At 40.4% G+C, this 21,043-nt stretch overlaps 1 protein-coding gene across 1 annotated transcript in view; it reads right to left on the bottom strand.

Annotated features, from left to right (window-relative positions):
- PRUNE2 (prune homolog 2 with BCH domain) overlaps positions 1-21,043 on the bottom strand; it is a 377,810-nt gene that overhangs the window by 321,793 nt on the left and 34,974 nt on the right. Inside the window, exon 2 of the mRNA XM_063456533.1 lies at positions 4,063-4,167. Coding sequence (XP_063312603.1) covers positions 4,063-4,167 — 105 coding nt within the window. The remainder of the gene's footprint in view (positions 1-4,062; positions 4,168-21,043) is intronic.

The following is a 21,043-nucleotide window of genomic DNA, read 5'->3' as shown; positions in this document are numbered from 1 at the left end:
TGCAGGGCCGGTGCAAGGATTTTTGCCGCCCTAGGCAAAAGTAAAGTTTGCCGCCCCCCCATGTGACATCACAGTGCCCCACCCATATGATCTGCCATGTTAACTAACACAGTGCTGCAGTGCCGCCGTGTTTACAATAAAAGGCCTGCAGGGACAGGCTATAGACACCAGAACCACTACATTAAGCTGCAGTGGTTCTGGGGACTATAGTGTCCCTTTAATGTGAGGTAAATTAGAGATTAGTGCCACGAATAATATACTAGATTGCCTACTTACAACCAGATGAGGATGATGATGGGCTTCAGCTGCCGTCTGGCTCCACTGGTCTGGTGTAGAACAGGCTCTCTGGAGGCGGTTTGTAACTGTGGTCACAAAAATCTATGTTCTGGGAGAACGAGAAGCAGCTCCATTTTTTGAGGGCCCTTTACACAGCTCAAGGTCTGGGTCCCAGGGTCCACCTTCATGTTCCACCAATGAATTTGTTCACAGGGGTGTGTGTGTGTGTGGGGGGGGGGGGATGTCCTGATGTGTGTAAGGAATGCATTGTGTGAATCTGTGTTTGTATGTGTAAGGGCTGCAAGGTGAGTTTGTGTATGTATGGGATGCAGTGTGTGTGTCTGTAAGGGATGCACTGAGTGTGTGGAAGGGGTGCATTGTGTGTTGCTGTGTGTAAGGGATGCATTGCTTGTGTATGTGTGTCTGTGTGTAATGCATTGTGTTTTTCTGTGTGCAAGGGGTGCATTGTGTGTGTGTGTGTGTGTGATGGATGTCAATCTCTCCCCCTACCCCCGTCAATTTCCTTCTTCTCCCCCCCCTCCAATTTCCTTCTTCTCCCCCTCCCTCTCATTTCCTTCTTCTCCCCCTCCCTCTCATTTCCTTCTTCTCCCCCTCCCTCTCATTTCCTTCTTCTCCCCCTCCCTCTCATTTCCTTCTTCTCCCCCTCCCTCTCATTTCCTTCTTCTCCCTCTCCCTCATTTCCTTCTTCTCCCCCTCCTTCATTTCCTTCTTCTCCCCCTCCCTCTCATTTCCTTCTTCTCCCCCTCCCTCTCATTTCCTTCTTCTCCCCCTCCCTCTCATTTCCTTCTCCCCCTCCCTCTCATTGCCTTCTCCCCCCTCCAATTTCCTTCCTTCTCCCCCCCTCCAATTTCCTTCCTCCCTCCCCCCTCAAATTTCCTTCCTCCCTCCCCCCTCAAATTTCCTTCCTCTCCCCCCTCCCTCAAATTTCCTTCCTCCCCCCTCAAATTTCCTCCCTTCCTCTCCCCCCTCAAATATCCTCCCTTCCTCTCCCCCCTCAAATGTCCTCCCTTCCTCTCCCCCCCTCAAATGTCCTCCCTTCCTCTCCCCCTCCCTCAAATTTCCTCCCTTCCTCTCCCCCTCCCTCAAATTTCCTCCCTTCCTCTCCCCCCTCCCTCAAATTTCCTCCATTCCTCTCCCCCCTCCCTCAAATTCCCTCCATTCCTCTCCCCCTCCCTCAAATTTCCTCCATTCCTCTCCCCCTCCCTCAAATTTCCTCCCTTCCTCTCCCCCTCAAATTCCTACCTCTCCCTCCCCCCCTTAAATTTCCTTCCTCTCCCCCCCAAATTTCCTTCCTCTTCCCCCCCAAATTTCCTTCCTCTCCCCCATCAAATTTCCTCCCTTCCTCTCCCCCCAAATTTCCTCCCTCCCTCTCCCCCCCACTCCTCAAATTTCCTCCCTTCCCTCCCTCTCCCCCCACTCATTCAAATTTCCTCCCTCTCCCCCCCACTCCCTCAAATGTCCTCCCTTCCCTCCCTCTCCCCCCCACTCATTCATATTTCCTCCCTCTCCCCCCCCACTCCCTCAAATTTCCTCCCTTCCCTCCCTCTCCCCCCCACTCATTCATATTTCCTCCCTCCCCCCACTCATATTTCCTCCCTCCCCCCTCCCTCAAATTTCCTGCCTTCCCTCTCCCCCCCACTCATTCAAATTCCCCCCCCACCCCCACCCACTCAAATTCCCCACCCCCACCCACTCAAATTTCCTCCCTTCCCTCCCTCTCCCCCCCACTCATTCAAATCCCCCCCCCCCCCCCTCAAATTTCCTGACACCCGGTGACCCGGCGCGCGCGCGAGGGAGCACTCTCCTCTGAGTGCTTCCTCTTCAGCTCCCTCGCGCGCCGCATACTGATGCCGGAGCCGGAAGATGACGTCATCTCCCGGCTCCGGCATCAGTACGGTGCGCGAGGGAGCTGAAGAGGAAGCACTCAGAGGAGAGTGCTCCCTCGCGCGCCCGCCGGCGCCGGGTGTCAGCAGGGCCAGCCTCTGGGGGGCCCTGAGGTGACCGGCTGCTGGGCCCCCCAGGAGAAGAGGCTGGCCCAGTGGGAACATACCGGGGTCGCAGGGCCCCCTGCGACCCGGTATGTTCCCACTGAATGTGGGGCCCGGACGACCTGAGCAGTCCGGGCCCCCCAGGACCGCCGGGCCCATGACAACCGTTGCGGTTGTCATGCCCTGATGGCGGCCCTGTTCCCTACTCTTTATTCTGTACTCCGTATTATAAATGCCTCAATAAAAGAAAGATTGACAAAAAAAAAAACCAAAAAAAAAAACAAAGGGGACTTAGTATGAAATGCTTGCTAGTCAAAAGAAAATTACGCTTAGGAAATATAATTTTTAATTGTGAATATGTGTAACATTACATTTTACAATGTAATTTCCAAGCTTGACATGTGCCTTGATAATATAAGAAGATATATTCCAAATGATATTTAGGCATAAATGAAAATATTCTGTATTTATTACATATTTTATTCCCACCTCATCGATATCAGATTGCCCTTAGACAATGCAAATCAAAATTGGAACAGAGAATTATTTGTAAATTGAAGCGAAGAGATGAATGTTCTGCTCTCATTATTAAGATTCTCTAACTGGCGTGGGATCAAATACATTTTTAACAGCAATAAATGTAAACTCAAATATACTCACACGTCTGATAATGATGTTCAGAGAAATGCACTCTTCTCCACAACAAACACGAGCAATGTTTCACAATTAAGACATACCACAATTAGCTCAGCTATAACTTTGAAACAAATGTTATATTTCTAAATTGCTCATTACAAACTAATGCAATATTATGCTATAAAAACACTTGTGAAGTGTCAGGGACATGCTGGGGGCATTTTACCACAACTCCAGGTTCTGTTCACAGATGTTACTAATATTCCAATATATTATGGATGTCCATCACACAGTGAGTCTGTCTTATTTACACCACAAGCTTGTATAGTGATTCAAGCATAAATACCATCAGGTGTTATTTAGTAAAGTAAGAATTGTCAAGAATCCAGAGTTAATTCAAAATTGATCTTAAATGTAAAGCCAAAACTGCTGAATTGCAAAAAATCCCCAAGTCAGCCATGTTTACAGTTTGGCTAAACCAGTTTGGAATTCACTTTGAATTTCCTACAATTTTCACCTTAGTGAATAGCCCTGCATGTATCAATGTGCATAATCTTACTGAAAAAGAGAGTAGCAAGCGGCTTGTCCAGATAATGCCTGCCATATTGCTTAGGTGGTGCTGACGTTTCCTCTGTAACTTGCGTGTTAGATCCATAATATAAATTCCCAAGAGATTCTAATATATCTGTATCAGGTGGAAAGCCGCAATGGTTAAAGTAATCAGCTGAAATATATAAACAACACCAAAACAGTGCACCGTTATATTTCTTAGTTTGGTGTACCTAATTATGCCTGAATTTCAACACAAGACCCCAAATCTTGATATGTACATATCAAGGTACATTTATTTAGGCAGGGTAAGAAAAAAGAGGTAAACTTGAGGCCCCTGAATTTTGGCCCTACCATTTATGTGTCATTCCTCTTCAAATGTCCCCATGGCTGTTTATGACTTTTGATTGACTTTTTAATGTTTTGTACATTCTGATGTATAGGTGCAAATAAATAGGATACAAATAAAACACTAAAATAGACTCCCTGATTTTCGCTTACCCCAGCTTGAAAATATGTCTGCAGCTATCCATGCACAATATCTCTAGATAAAATCACATGAGGGAGGAAGAAAGACGGAAACCCATCTTACCTTGTCTAAATAATAGGCATACGTGAGCGTGGAAATAATCGAATCCAAATCACAGCACTTGTTTCCAATGACAGTGTGGACTTTTTCCAATTGTTTACCTCTCTCCTGAAAAATAAAATAAATACGTATCAGGAGCATGCTTCTGCATAATGAATGACCATACAATAGAGCTGGGAGATGTTGAGCTGGCAAAACAAGCATAAAACACATTACAAATGTTTAGTAGTGCAGCCAATAATACCACTTGCTATAACTTAATTCATGGTTTAAAATTTACACTTGCCCACAAACCATTGGTTATTAAAATATAATCCCTTGGTGAATAAAAAAAAAAAAAAGGTATGCCTGGTAAGCGTGCAATGAACCCTACAGGCTTGCAGTATAGAGTAACTATTGAGTAACTTTTGGACCTGCCTAGGACTAGGTCTTGGACGTAAAAAAATTAAGTCCGACTTAATTTTTACAGTATTGTAAGTGGTGGATTCCCTTAATGAGCTGAGGAAGACATTGACTATTGATCACAATATGGCTATGATGGTTAATATGTACAATACCTCTACACACCTCAACGTTGCAGGACTGATTCCTGACAGGGTTAGCCTTTCGCCATTTCTGAGGTAGAATATTTTTCAAAAATTGAAGAAACTCAAATATATCCTTTATTGTAAAATACATTTTCATTCTTATTACTAAACAGCTTTGGGATAAAAGGGGAGGATGTTTGTCATAGGAGATCAGTTGAATTGAAGGGAGTTAATACGTTTGGGAAGAAGTGGTGTGACGGCTGTTTCTCAGTGGAAAAACATCTTGTTTGTTAGGAGTATGGCTGAGGTCAGAGCTCAATGATTTAGGAGATAATATGAATGTGAAAGTTTATTGGTATAAAATGGCTCTTACACAAACTACATTAGTTATGATATTGTGTTTTGTTTATTCAGAATAGAAATGCGAATAATCATATAGCCAATGCAGAATGGATTTATTAATGTCCTTAAAAGTCTCTGTAGCACTTGAAAGTTAAAAAAAACAAACCTCAATTTATAGCAGGTCTTTCAAGTTGATTTTAATGAATGACTCACCACTTTCCCCGTATATATTTCTTTGTGTAAGTGTCAGGAGAACTTTGTGAATGTATTTAAATAAAGCCTTCACCCAGCAAATCATCTTCAAGGTTAGGAGCCATAGCGCATTTAAAACATTTAAAGAAAAATCTTACATTTGCCCATTATAATAAAAAATATTTTATATGACCCAGCCAGCCCAAAGAAGCTTCACTACATTGTTATTAGATGGTATGGATATTTAACTAATCCCAATACATCCCAAGGCAAGTCTCACATCACCCAGAGAGGATTAATATATAACATGGAATTCCATTTAGATTGCCCAGTAACTAGAAATGATTTTAGAACTCCTGCAATATACATAATGTTACATCAATTGCTGATTACATTAGGTGTACCCACAAGTGTAATCACTATCAAAGCAAACACATGCTCATTATCCTATCCCATGTGCATGCATACAAAATATTTACTATCCAGAATAAACACTGTTGGTTTAATAAATGAAAGCAGAATATCCCATTTGTGTAGGTGTCCTCTTAATGTTCCAGTCAATGAGTTTACAATAGTCTAATGCTGTTCCTCTTGACATTCTAATGGCTGGCGGCGTTTTTGTATTTCAATCACCGTTCTTTACTACGAATCACTTCTTTCATCTGATGACACAAACCTGTTCATTTAAAACATCAAGGTTATGTTAAATTGTATAAAAGAGCTAATCTGCATGTCAACAATATAATTCATTTCTCCGATGATTGAACTACAAAAAGGATGCGCCGAACATCACAAACAATACATTATTTGTTTTGTGCTTTCTTTAGAGAGCTTTGAAACTTTAGGATATTGTGTGGGTTTGTTTTGCGTGTCTGTGATCATCCAGGTATTATTCATCTATTCCTCTTTTTATTATTATGCAATTAATTGATGTGCAAACAAGGAATATCAATTATTGGTTGTTTGTTTGTTTGTATTGTTAGTTTGTAGTACAAAGCAGATGCACGCAGTGAGAAAAAAACATTAGGCTGTTTTTCAAGATACATGTGTTGCTGGCTGGATAAGAAGAATGAGCTGCCAAACTGATAAAATATAAACAGTTTCAGTGGAAATATTTTTAAGGCAAAACCCGCAAAACATCAACGAACTGTCAAGTGCACTCAGGATCAAAGCAATTGTAGAACACTGAGCAATTTGCAATGGTCACAGGAACTGTTGGGTTGAATAATAAAAAAAAACTAGAAGAGCATATAGTGATAGGCTTTGCTGTGTAAAGAAGCATGGTAGAATAGTGTGTTCATAGAATAGTTATTAAGCAGTCTAAGAATATTTACTTATGTACTGACCTGTGAATAATGTCATTGTCAGTCCCTACATTGGCTTCCTATAAAATATAGAGCTCAATTTAAAATTCTGGTTCTTGCTTTCAAATCGCTACATAATGCTGCTCCCACCTATCTATCCTCCCTTATACACAAGTATGTCCCGTCTAGACCCTTACGATCTGCTGAAGACTTACATCTATCTTCTGTCCGTACTCCCACCTCTGATGCTCGCCTTCAAGATTTATCGAGGGCTGCACCGTTCCTGTGGAACTCGCTTCCCTCCTCCATTAGATGCTCACCCAGTCTCCACTCCTTCAAAAAAATCGTTAAAAACACACTTCTTCGTAAAAGCGTATCAATTAAACTGTTAATAGCTCCTGACTGATTCCTCTACTGCAACTAGTTTAATACTATCCTTACCTTTTTGTGTCATATTACCCCACTCCCTCTAGCATGTAAGCTCATTGAGCAGGGCCCTCAACCCTCCTGTTCCTGTGTGTCCAATTTGTCTGCTTACAACTACATGTCTGTTCGTCCACCCATTGTAAAGCGCTGCGGAATTTGCTGGCGCTATATAAATAACATAATAATAATAATTATAATAATAGTAATTGATTTTTTTTATTGTGATTATGATGAACTGCTGCGAAATCCAATGACAATGGTCTCTAAACAATTCACATGTTGCTATCTTTTTTTATTGCAATGTATTTTAGATTTTATGCAATACATTTCTTCTAATGTGATGTTGGAGCTTTCATCATCATCTTTATCCTGGGTAAAGTAAGCTTCTGGCAGATTTGTTTTATAAAGAGGACACATAAAGGGTTAATCACGAAAGTGAGAATTCAAGTGAATCTCAAATTTAAGGCCAAAGTAGCCAAACTGAAAGCATCATTTCCAGTTTGGCTATTTTGACCTTAAACATTAAATCCATTCTGAATTCCCCTTGAACTGTCACTTTACAGGGTTATTTACTAAACTCAGAATTCAAAATAAATGTAAAATGTAAAGTCAAAATAGCTGACAAATTCTCCAAGCCAGCAATGATGTCATTTTGCATACTCTGGGAAATTTTAATCCGTTTTAATTAGTGTTAGCTTTAGCAAGGGTTAGTGTTAGCTATGGGTTGGTTTAGTTCGGGCCAGGAGGCTAGAGTTAGCTGTGATTAGAGTTAGATAGGGTTAGGGTTAGAAATATCAAAGTTTCGTGTTGGTCAGTATAGTGACATAATTAGCTTCTCTGGAAAACAAACAAGCAGGCATATCAAAATTTGATTCTATAGATTCTCCAAAAACCTGGCTAAGATATGTATATAGATTATTGAGTATTGTTGTAATCGGGAAATGAAGGAGAAGAATGCAAATCTGGGGTATTTGAAATAGTAGAACACACAAGGCTTTAATTCAAGAATAAAGTTCAATATGTAGGTGCACAAAATTAAAATTTAGACAGAAATTGGAGATAAAATGGCAAAAATGCAAAACACCCCATATTATTCAAATAGCTTCAGTTCTCATATTAAATAGCTCCAGTTATATTTCTTTGCAAATGCTATGCCACGATGGAAGTAAAGTATAGTAAAGGCTTGAATTTTTGTACCAAATTGCATATGGGCTTCGTAAATCAATCACCGAATATTGGAAACTTGAAAACTGAAATTGGCATGTTTACAATTTTACTCTGAATATCTCAAAAATGTGGAAAACCTCTAATTTTTCACTTGTTCATTCAGCCTTTATAACATTTTTTAGAGAATAAAAATCTTTAGACTGTATACAGTATTCCTAATGTTGCAGTATTTCACACTGATTCTAACATGTGATTATCAAAGAAAGACAAAAAAAAAATTCTCACATCCAAGAGATATGTCAAGTAGGAAATTGGTGCAATATTCTTCTTATATGCATTTGTGAGAACCCTGAAGGCATTGGCAATAGAAAATAGTAAAACGAATTTCTGCATCTGAGCATAAGCCCATATACAGTAAATACAGTTAAATCACATATTTCTGAAATGTATTTATGTAAAAAATGTTATAACAATTTTTTAAAATCTCTGAAATGCTCACGTAAATTTCATTCTGACAGTTAAATGATAGACCACCTCCCTCTTCCTTGACTTTAGTAAAGGTAGGACCCATTGAAACTTCTTTTATTGTTTGGAGGGATGAGTGTAGCTGACATATTCAGGACATTTGCAGACATTAACTGAGTGGAATGATATCTGGAAGAGAAAGTTGTTCCTCAACAGGTTGGTAATCATTCCCAGACTATAAATGAAGGCGAGTTAGGTTATATGGACTAAATTTTAATTTGCAAAGTAAATGAAAGTAAAGACATTTATACACAATTTTGAGTGTAAAGGGGTTAATATCTTATTCACATAGAATACTGTATCCATAGGAATCAGAAAAGAGCTGTATATTTACCTTAACAAAAGAATACACAATATTTATGGACGCATTTAATGGGAAAGGAGAACTGTACATGGAAAAACACATAGCAAAAGTGCCATGGAATCTCAGGAAAGCCTCAGTCAATAACGGAATAAACAATTGAATCCACAGTAGATTGTATATCAAATACACATTTAAAATGATTGTTATTGTAACGTTCACTAGGGAACCCTAACATGCAGACAGGACAGAGTAGAGAGAATTGCAATACCAATCCTTATAATGGTCGGGTTATGCAAAAAGGGATAGTCAAAACACGAGCCGAGATCAAGGAAAACAGGAAATCCAAATAACAAGTGCAATGCTCAATGGTAAACCAAAGACCACAACAGGTCACTGAGGCAAGGATAGGTTAGATTATATACACACAGGGTGTGTCTGATTGGCTAATCTCCAATTAGTGTTAACCACAACACGTGGGAGGAGTTTCTTCCCTCCCTTGTGGTCTCTGAGGTCATCACTGTGTGCCGGGTCACATGACCGGTTGCAGCACACATAAGGAAGATGCTGTGGAGCGTGCAGCATCATACACACTGCCAGTCTGGAGACAGGGACCAGATGACGCCACTCGCTGTGATGAGGTAAGCAAGGTCGCCGCGAGCGGCGCGGGGGCAGGGGACCTGACAGTTATCACTTCTTTAGACAGGTTTTGCCACAACTATTTTCTGTATTAATAGCTACATTTCTGGATGGCAGAACAAGATCACTGTGTTATTGTTTTTATAAGAATATTAACAAAGTTAAACAAGAACTTGTTAGTTCTACAATTCATTTAGAATTACTATAATAATCTTGGTTGCAACAACATCTCCATGATCAACTTGATATTCCAAAGTCTGTTAACTAATAAAATGTTGTTTTACTCAATAGCCAAGATCCATGACCATATGACTGTCTGGGTTCTAGCATCCCTGAAAAAAGCAACACTTTGGCACAATATCATGATCATTACAATTATTATTGATGGGAAAGCTTTCATGCCTTTTAAGCCTCTTATCACCTGCCAAGTCTGATCTAAGCACTAACCAGTGACCCCAGAGTAACATATATATTTGCTTGCCAGGCAATTCAGCACAATGATTATCCTTTTATTCAGCTGTGCATTCTGCATTAGTAGCTTTCATTTTGTATAATAAAAGTGTATTATTATACATGGCATAACTGACTATGCAGGGATACCTACTATGTGTCTTATGAAACATTTCCTCCCGTGTTTTATCACCTCAAGAATCTTTTCTTTATTTTGTTTTTTTATTCTATATTTTGGTAGTGCAATATGATAACAAGTAAAACGAGTGATATTCATACAAGACTGAGCGAGATATACATAGATTATACATATCGTACAGTGAGCACTTTTTAAATTTTTTATCAACAGGATTGGTAAATATATAGTGTAACCATGTTGCAGGATAGTCAAAGTGCAGGTTACTCCAGCAGGTAGATTTCAGTTTTACAGTAGCCCTATAGTAAATGTTGTTGTTTTGTCAACGAGGATTACGTTGTTATGAGATTGGTGCATCTAGTAGTCATTGACCTGTGCAGGTGTGTGGGAACATGCTCATATACAAGGTGGGTTCCAGTCACATCTGGTGAGGGGTATGTACAGATGAGCAGCCTGAAGAGCCCAGACAAGACACCGATGTCCTGGTGCCCTAAAGGCAGCCTGTCGTGGTGAGTGGAGATGCAAGTGGGTTCGGAGCCCCTAACCAAGGGGGGCTACAGGGGTGGGGGTAGTAGTGACGCCAGACGGTGCATGTTATTGGGCTTGTGGGTTGATGCGCTCCGTGATATCTGTAAGTGCAGTGCATATCTTATTCATTTCAGGCAGTTGGGTTAGAGGGTTCATCACAGGTTTAAACGAGAGTGTTAAAGAAAACAGAGGAAACAAAATATAACTAAAAGAATGGTTAGAACCAGTCATGGAGAACGTTAACATCGTCCCAGTTGAGTCACCGGAAAGAGGGCCGCCGTTGTTAAGGTTTGTAGCGTTGTACTGGCTTTTGTCTTGCCTCCTTATGGAACTGGTGGTGGTGCTTCTCTGGTGCGTGGAACAAAGGATGAAACCATGGCTGGATTTCAGGAGCTTTTGGGTTGTCTCGGAGTTGCTGGAAAGGTGGGTATAACCAGTTTCTGCAGAAAGGGTACTGCTTCGTCCATGGTGTATAGGACATGAGTGGTGCTGGCTTGCCTGCCGAGCGTAGTTGGGTGGTGACGGGTCCACAAAATTTCCTCCACAATAGGGTAGCCCTAGTTAGATCTTGGAAGAACGTGAATGTGGAGTTCTCGAATTCGAGTGGTGTTTTACCTTTTATGGCTTGCATGATTTGTATTTTATCCTGGGCCTTAAGGCAGCGTAAGATGAATTCTTGATTCATGTTGGGTTTTGTGTGGGCTGTTGTGGGGATGTGTGATTGTACATGCCTTCTTCAATCAGTTTGTGTGCTGCGGTTGCAGACATTATTGTAGCAAGGAGGCGTCTCACCTAGTGAGGCAGTTCCTCCGCGGACACTGCAGCAGGGATTCCCCTGATTTCTATATGCGAGAGGCGTTGTCGGTCTTCTATGGCTGTGAGCTTTGCAGTCAGGATTCTCTGGTTCAGTTGGAGTTGGTGGACCGAGTCCTGCACAGTAGCGATATTGGTTTGAGTATCCACAATGTTGTCCTTGGTTACCCTCACTCTCTCCCTGACTGCTTGCAACTCAGTTTTGAGTTTAGCTGAGTCTGCCATCAGTATTTTGTGGATGTGAGCGAGGAGAACTTTCAGGTCTCCCTTTGTGGTCGGAGCGGAGTCATTGGAGGTGTCCATTGACCAGGTTATTGCTGTTGGAGAGGCAGGTCTTGCTACTGGCTCCTGTATGGCTGACTCGGGACTCGACGCCCTCCAGTTTTCCTCCGGAGTCGGAGGTGGCATAGGCTGCGCTGGTTGCTGCAACATGGCCCTGATGTCTCTGTTAGACCCAGAGGTGGGTTTCATGTGTAGTGGCTAAGACCCTTTTGGGTGTTCTGCAAAGCCTCCGCCGAGAAGTGCCTCGAGGCAGGGGATTGGCAGCGGGCAGTAGTCCTCAATTCTGTGGTGCCGTTTAGGCTGCTTTTGGGGCGGAAAAAAAGGCATCAACCAATGCAGCCCTGCCTGCTGGGTTTGATTCGGTGAGTTATTAAGTTGGATTGGCTTTAAATTTGCTAATATCAGGTGAATTCAGTGTAAGTCTGGAGGAGCTCAAGAAGATGGCGTCTCCTCAGGAATCTTTTTTATTTACATGGATGTTGTGGAATAGTAAGTTTGTACCTGAGCAAGGAGTTGGGGACATCAAAACGACTTCATTAATTGTGTTGATCTGGAGTAGAAAGCTACTAAGAATCAGACAGGTATTCACAAATGGTGTTCATAAGTGATTTCATCGAACAGGACAGTTGCTATTGAGAGTCTGTCTTGTTATTGTTGTTTTTGTGTTTATTTACAAAGTCTTAACATATTCTACAGCACTAACAATAGATAAACAAGTCTAAGTAATTATGTATGTAAATGAAAAAGCACAAGCTAAATGATGAATAATTTTTATGCCACACAGTCCAGAGTGGCACCATTCAAGCGTTTACACTGGAAGAAAGGAGATTTAGTCTAAGGCAAAGAAAATTTGTTTTTGTTTTTTTACAATAATAAAGATGTGGAATTATCTGCCTGGTTTTATCAGTGTCTGTACAGATGTTTAACCCCTTAAGGACACATGGCATGTGTGACATGTCACGATTCCCTTTTATTCCAGAAGTTTGGTCCTTAAGGGGTTAAACAGCAACTGGATGCATACTTGCAAAAAAATAATATTCAAGGATATTATTTTTAAATTGTGGGGTAATAGCTTCTTGATCCAATGATAAATCTGATTGCCATTCTGGGGACAGGAAATAATTTTCCCCTAGTTTGTTGCAAACTTGGAAGTGCTACAAACTGTTTTCTTTCCTTCTTTTGGACCAACACCAAAACACAGATGTGAGAAAGGCTGAACTTGACGTGGACACATGTCTCTTTTCAGACTTTGTAACTATTTAATCATTCATCATTTAGAGAACAAAACAGAACACAGGGCACAGTAGAGCTAATACTTTGATGATTTATTAAGAATCAATGTCAATATCAATGTTTTGTCTCAGGACAGAGCTTTGTCAAGCCTAACCAATCCTAACAAGTCTGCCTAAGGATTTATTTTTCTATATCAGTCTACTATAATTGTGATAAAACATGGTGGGCATACAACATGGACAGGGTACAAGGGGGAACTGGAATTGCAATCTAAAGGTTTGATATAACATTTAATTTTACTATACCTGCTGTATAAATATACCTTCTGTATAAATAAATACTGTCTACTCTGACACTCAAGCAATATCCAGGTCTACTAAAGGAAGGTTGGGTTGAGGTTTTGTCCATCTAGAGCACGTACATCATATTTAATCTTTCTTTTCAATTAGATCAGTGCAGATAGGAGATGCTGAGCAATTAACAAATAACCAATCAAAAATCCAAATGTTGCAAATTTTGAGGCTGTCAATTAAGTCTGTGAAACCCCATATGGAACAAAATGCTGATCTGTGCATAAATAATCTGAGCAGCTAATTAATTTACTTGTATTTACTTTTTACATTTTTACTTGTGTTCACTTAAGATATCCAGGTAATCTCGATCACATATTAGGATACGGATGCATGTTGTGATTAATGTTTTCTCACTTCAAAAACTTAAAGGGAGGGACACTCTATGCACTATACCATTTCATTTAATTGAATTAGTTATAGTGCATGAAGTACTCTGGCACTGTTACTTAATTCAGTGTTCAACCATTTCAAGCAGTCTCACAATAAATAGATCCACAGTGAACCACAGCTCAGCTCCTGCTGGAGGTATAGCTAACGCAGAGATTACACACTTTCTTATAGCCATACCAATTCAGGATACATAGTACAAACAAGAGGCTGTGCAACAAGTTGCTGTGTGCACACCAAGTTGCTACTGGTATTTATTTGAAGGACAGAATATCACAAACGTTTCGGGTATTCCCTTACTCAATGCACCATGCACCATGTCCCTCAAGCCATACCAATTCATACCAGCAACGGTTGCCGTGATAGGCTGAAAGCAGTCAGATGACCCTCTCAGTCAATCACTGTCACCTATTGCTTCTCAGGCTAATGTTTCCTCATTATCTTAAGCAACAGTGAAGGTATGGGCTGTTGATGACTCTCAATTAGTATTAAGGCATTGAAAATTATTTAATGGGGATTGCAAGGATGGTACAAGGGAACTCCAGACACAATAACCACTTCAATGAAATGAAACAGATGCTGTGCCTATAGTACCTTTTTAATCACATCAAGAACATATGTTTTAAAGTTGTAGGGTAGAAGACTGAGAACATTTGTAAGGAAATCATTCTTTACACAAAATGTTTATACCTGGAATAACATTACAGTATAAAGTGTAAATGTGTTTATTTAGAAACATCTCCACCTCATTTCTAGTGACAGCTTGGCTATTTTTCCTTAAATTTTTTAAAAAAAATGTAATTCATTACATTTCTGTGTTTAGTGATTAAACCTCACAGTCAAGAAATTTAAGAATGCAACGGATGTGCACAAGGCTATCCTGAAAATCAGTTATGCAAAATAAGCCTGAGATTTCATACCAGACAGGCTGGATGGGGCAATTGTCCTTATAGGTCATCACAATCTATATTTCTCTCCTCTAATGGCGCAAATTGATTGAAATTTGAGCATGAAGACAGCAAAACACATGTCAAACAACTCTTTGATTCATTCAGACAGAAAGTCTACAAACCAAAGTGCATCACCAAGAGAATAACATCAACAATGAATGCAAATGTCTGTTCTCATAAACGGAAAAAAATAATAACTCCCATGCACCAGGAATAGGCAAATTGTTTAAGTAAACTAAAAGCTTTATTAAAGATTGTGACTGTGTGTTAACATGTTCCTCTCCATATACTGTAAATAAAGGTGTAGATAATTGTAATAAAGGCGACCAAATGTTCCAGTATTTTCTTCCAATCTGGTTCCAAGAACAACAATTTTCAGTGTTTGTTTTTCTGAAAACCTTTAGATTAGGTCAAACCCAGATTATATTTATAACAGTAGCATTCTGGGGACTCTGCCAAGTCTGACTATTTCAGTCTATTTGCAACACTACAGAGGGATCAATGGTTCATTTTTTTGTACATATGTTATATTAGCTCAGAGTCAAAACAAATGCAAAATAAAATAAATCAAGATAGTGATCTAATATGTAGAATATAACCCAAATTCCTACTGTAGGTGTGCTTCCTTTAGTATGAGATTTATTCAGACATTCCTCTTTATGTCAGAGTTGGATGAATCATCAAGTTTTTAACGGTCAATACTGTGCCAGTAATGCCATAATAGAACAAGTGTTATAATTGTCTCTGTATAATAGATGCAAGCTTCTTCCATTTAAGAGAAGATGGAAGCAAGTAGAAGTAGACAGAGGTAGTCACTAAAGTGAGACTTATAAAAGCAACACTCCAAGCACATTGATCATCACTGCTCACTGTTGGGGTTTATGGCGCCAGGAGAGCCCTGGTACCAGCCAATTGTAAGTAGTCAAACTGTTTTTGAATGGTTTGACTTTTTACCTTGGGTCCACCAGGCTGCTCTCCACTACTAATAGTGGAGAGCCAGAAGTTCCTAAGCAGACATTTTTATTACCTGTCCTTAGCTAAGCTATGAGATACAGGGTATCTCACTAGCTATCTTTACTGTAGAAACTTGGGGTTCCGCGGAACACCAATTGGGGCTCCCACACGTGCACAGCAGTGATGCTGGAGCCGGAATATGACGTCACTCCTAAGAGGCGCGCGAGGGAGCTGAGCAGGGAGATCACTGCTCCCACATCGCCAACACGCCAGCCGCTCAGCAGCCCCACTGGACCCAGGGACCGCTCGCCAGCCGCCCAGCAGCCCCACTAGACAATAGAGGTTCCATGCCAGCACTCCTAAAGGTAGGGGGCTGGGTGGAGTAAAATGTAAAAAAAAGTATGTGTGTCTGTTAGGGAGTTTGTATGTGTTTGTGTGTCTGTCAAAGAGTATATGTGTGTTTGTCAATGAGAGTGAATGTGTGCTTGTCAGTGAGTGTGTAAAAGTGTATGTGTTTGTTAGTGAGAATGTATGTGTTCTTGTCAGTGAGAGTGTATATGTGTTTGTATGTGTGTCTGTAAAAGAGTATGTGAGTTTGTCAGTGAAAGTGTATGTGTGTCTGAGTGTGTCAGTGTGTGTATCTGTGTGTCATGGTTTGTGTATGTGTCATTGTGTGTATCTAAGTGTGTGTGTGTGTGTGTGTGTGTGTGTTTGTGTGTATGTGCCAGTGTGTATCAGAGTGTTTGTGTGTGACTGTGTGTGTGTGTGTGTGTGTGTATGGCAGTGTGTGTGTATCTGAGTGTGTCAGTGTGTGTATGTGCCAGTGTATATCTGTGGGTGCAAGTTTGTGTATGTGTCATTGTGTGTATCTGAGTGAGTGTGTATTTGTGACTCAAGATGTGTGTGTCAGTGTGTATCTGAGTGTATGTGTATTTGTGACTCAAGATGTGTGTCTCAGTGTGTATCTGAGTGTATCTGTGTGTCAAGGTGCGTGTCTGTGTGTATATGTGTGCCACTATGTGCCAGTGTGTGTGTGTGTATCTGTGTGTCAGGTACATATACACACACACACATACAGATACACACTGATACAGAGATACACACACTGGCGCATATAAACACAGATATCCACACCTTGACACACCGGCACATACAAACACAGATACACACACTTTGAAACATAGATACACATACATTCACACACATACATACACACAGATACACACTGTGTGTCAAGGTGTGTGTATCTGTGTCAGTGTGTGTATCTGTGGGCCACTATCTGCCAGTGTGTGTGTATCTGTGTGTCAGATTCATACACACTGGCACATACAAACACAGATACACACACCTTGATACACAGATACATACAAACACAGATACACACACTTTGACACACAGATAGATACATACATACATACACACACACATATACACACTGTGTGTCAAGGTGTGTGTATCTATGTGCCAGTGTATGTGTGTCAGATATACACATACACATACTGGCACATAAAAGCACAGATATACACACACCTTGATACTCACCGAGACATTCAAAAAAATGGAGCTCCACAATGTTGATACACTATTTCAAAGGGTTCCACGGGAAAACATAATTGGGAACCCCTGGCTTAGAGCAGTGCACAAGTACCCCTTTTAAAGAAAAACTTTGTAATTTATAATATATATATACCGTATATACTCGAGTATAAGCCGACCCGAATATAAGCCAAGGCCCCTTAAGTGTGTGTGTATGAATTCAGTGTGTATGAATACAGTGTGTGTGTATGAATGCAGTGTGTGTATGAATGCAGTGTGTGTGTGTATGAATGCAGTGTGTGTATGAATGCAGTGTGTGTGTGTATGAATGCAGTGTGTGTATGAGTGCAGTGTGCGTATGAGTGCAGTGTGCGTATGAGTGCAGTGTGTGTATGAATGCAGTGTGTGTGTGTATGAATGCAGTGTGTGTATGAGTGCAGTGTGCGTATGAGTGCAGTGTGCGTATGAGTGCAGTGTGCGTATGAGTGCAGTGTGCGTATGAGTGCAGTGTGTGTATGAATGCAGTGTGTGTGTATGAATGCAGTGTGTGTATGAGTGCAGTGTGTGTATGAGTGCAGTGTATGAATGCAGTGTGTGTGTGTATCAGTGCAGTGTGTGTGGTGTGTGTGTGTATGAGTGCAGTGTGTGTGTGTGTATGAATGCAGTGTGTGTGTATGAATGCAGTGTGTGTGTGTGATGCAGAGTGTGATGCAGAGCCTTGGTGGGGGGTGGGCATTTTTATTATTATTTTTTAATTATTATAATTTTAATATAAAAATGTTTTTGTTATATTAATATTTTTTTAATTTTATTATTTTTTTTATTATTATTAATATTTTATTATTTACATTTTTTATTTATTTTTTCGGCCCCCCTCCCTGCTTGATACATGGCAGGGAGGGGGACTCTCACTCCCTGGTGGTCCAGTGGCATTGGCAGTTCAGTGGAGGGGGGCTGGCAGAGAGATTTTATTTACCTCTCCTGCAGCTCCTGTCAGCTCCCTTCTCCTCCGCGCCAGTCCGGTCAGCTCCCTCTGTCAGCTCCCAGTGTAAGTCTTGCGGCCGCGCTATGACTCCGCGGCTCTCGCGAGACTTACACTGTGAGCTGACAGGGGAGCTGACCGGACCGGCGCGGAGGAGACGGGAGCTGACAGGAGCTGCAGGAGAGGTAAGTAAGAGCTTCCTGCCAGCCCCCCTCCTACACAGCCCCATTGTCTGTATTATGGCAATGTAAATTGCCATAATACAGACATTGACTCGAGTATAAGTCGAGTTGGGGTTTTTCAGCACAAAAAATGTGCCGAAAAACTCGACTTATACTCGAGTATATACGGTAACTATATCTATATCTATAGATATCTATAATATATATATATATATATATATATATATATATTCAGAACACTGTAAAGCATTTTGGAGGTACATAGACAGGGTCATTTAGTAAAGTAAACATTGTAGTGAATTTAAAGTGAGTATTGCATCTTTGGCCAAAATAGGTGAATCGGAAAAATTCTCTTGTTCAGCTATGTTGGTCTAGAAAATGTAATTCACTTAAATCCATTTTGGATTGCTGGCAATTATCACATTCATTAATAATGCTAATTATTAAATAGCTGTCTGCCTAGAACTGTCTTCACTGAAAAGTACATGCCTGGTCTACACAGGAAGTGATCAAGACCATTTCACAATGTGAGCAGAAATCACTTGAGTCCACCACTTTCACTAGAGGCGAATACAACTATAACATTTATTTTCTGCTGTCTGGTTTATAATGATATGCTTGCATTGTTACATAATATAGGTTTAGAAAAGACTCAAGTCCATCAAGCTCAAACTTTCACAAATCTATATTGTTGCTCCAAAAGAAGGTTAAAACCCCATTTTCAAGACATTTTAATTTTGCCACAAACTGGGGGGAAAAAATCTTCTGATTTACTAAATGACAGGCAGCTTTCTTGTCAAATATTTGTTATTAAAAGGTTTTCATTTTTAACAATAATAATCATTGTAAAACAATTAAATATATGGAATAATAAATAGGAATACATACAAATCATACAAACAAAGAGAAACAGGGGGAACAATATTCATCCATTATACAATTGATAAGATATGCTTTATGAAAAACACTACATAGTGTCAAATAAGGTGTAAACGCACTGGCGATAAATAGTGTAAAAACAGTTATGTATTCAAACAGAACAAGAGTAACAGGAGAGGAACATAAACTACAAACCAGAACAAATTTCATCATAAAGAGTATTTTTGTTTGACATTATCCTTCTATATTTGTCATGATCTGCTCTGCTCTTTTATGATGTCTGGACTTGGCTTCTGGTATCCAGTACTTTTGTTTCAATTCTTGTTTAGTTTTTCTTAGTTTTTGGTTTTCTATCCTATGTCTGGTTTTCGTTATGCTGGGATTTCTGGGTTCATTCCTATAGTTCGTCCCTGGATTTCCCAGTCTCCAGGTTTCCTTTAAATGTTTGTTTTATTTGTCACACCCATTTGTTTCCATCTTTCATTATGTTTCAGTGTTCCTGCAGGCAGCTGCTCACTGCTTCTGTCCTTTCTTGCAGGTAAGTGCTATATAGGTGTTCTGAATCTGTGGTTGTTTTAGCATACATTAGGCAGTGTAGGACCTGCCAGATATGGGGTACATTGGCGTTGTTGGCAGGCTTATGCAATGTATGATCATATAGTGTGACTAAATCCCCATGATTTTCATATGTAGTACTTAGTTATTTCTCCTCTTGTTTTGCCTATGTTATCTTGTCTTGTTTTAGTTTGTATCCCCAGTCCATGTATTGTCCTGTCCAGTCATGCCCATGTTATGTTCATGTTTTCCTCATGTCTTGTGTATATGTTCTGGGTTTAGCTTACTATCTTTCTCTGGTTCTGGGTTTTATTAGTTCTGTCTTGTTTTCATGTTTGGTGCCTATTTATAGTCTGCCTTGTTTCTAGTACTGGATACAATCTTGCTGCAGAGCCTCCCTATTCAGCTCCTGGGAGGTCTGCTTAATTTCCAAGCTCCTAGTTCCTGTTATCCGCATAAGCTGAATCAGGGTCTTGGTATGTGGCTGCACAAACGCTGGTGCTCAACACCAGGGGGCGTGCGGTTACCCTGCACCAGACCCTGCTAATCCACCTCCACGCTGAAGACTCCCTCTTAACATCAGGCATAATGGGTCCTGGTCCACGCCCCGCCGCCTGGACACTGTGTCTGGGTTCTGGGCTCCGGACCGCCACCCTGACAATATGTTCCAGTGGTAAGTTAATGATTCTGTTATGTTTGCAATCTGAGGTGCATCTCATAGCATTTATTCTCTATGGCCAATGTTAAAACCTCTTTAATAGCAGGAACTACATCAGACCTCCATAACGTGGTATTACCATAGTGGTCGCTATCAAGACGTGGCCTACCATTATCTTATCCATTTTGGTAAAGTTTTCAACAAATAACTTAAAGAAACATAGTTCTGGAATCAAAGTCAAAACAGAAGGAGTAATTCCACTGATTATTTTATGTACATTCTTCCAAAATAATTGTAAACGTGGACAATGCCACCACATAAGGGAATATGTGCCTGTCTGCCCACAGCCATGCCAGCAGAAATTTTTAGAATTTGGTTATATTTTCTGAAGCCTGGATGAAGTCAGATACCACCGATATAAAACTTTATAGTGGTTCTCCAAATGAGCCAAACACAGGGTGATACCTTTCAAATTTAAAGAAATAGCCAACAAGGCAGGCAGCTTTCTCATTGGATAAAAAAAGCTATTACTCCCACAAATGTATTTATTTTAAAAATATTTTAACAGGAAGGACTGATTGAGATTTCTCTTGTTTTCAGGTATGTCTTTGAACATTGTTTGTTCCAAAAAAAAATACATGCATTTAAAAATCTGTAGGCATCTGTAAAGAATATCAGATATT

The sequence above is a fragment of the Pelobates fuscus genome, chromosome 5 (genome assembly GCF_036172605.1).
Source record: "Pelobates fuscus isolate aPelFus1 chromosome 5, aPelFus1.pri, whole genome shotgun sequence".
NCBI lineage: Eukaryota > Metazoa > Chordata > Amphibia > Anura > Pelobatidae > Pelobates > Pelobates fuscus.
Note: the sequence above shows the minus strand (reverse complement) of the source record. Positions and strands in the feature narration are given on the sequence as shown.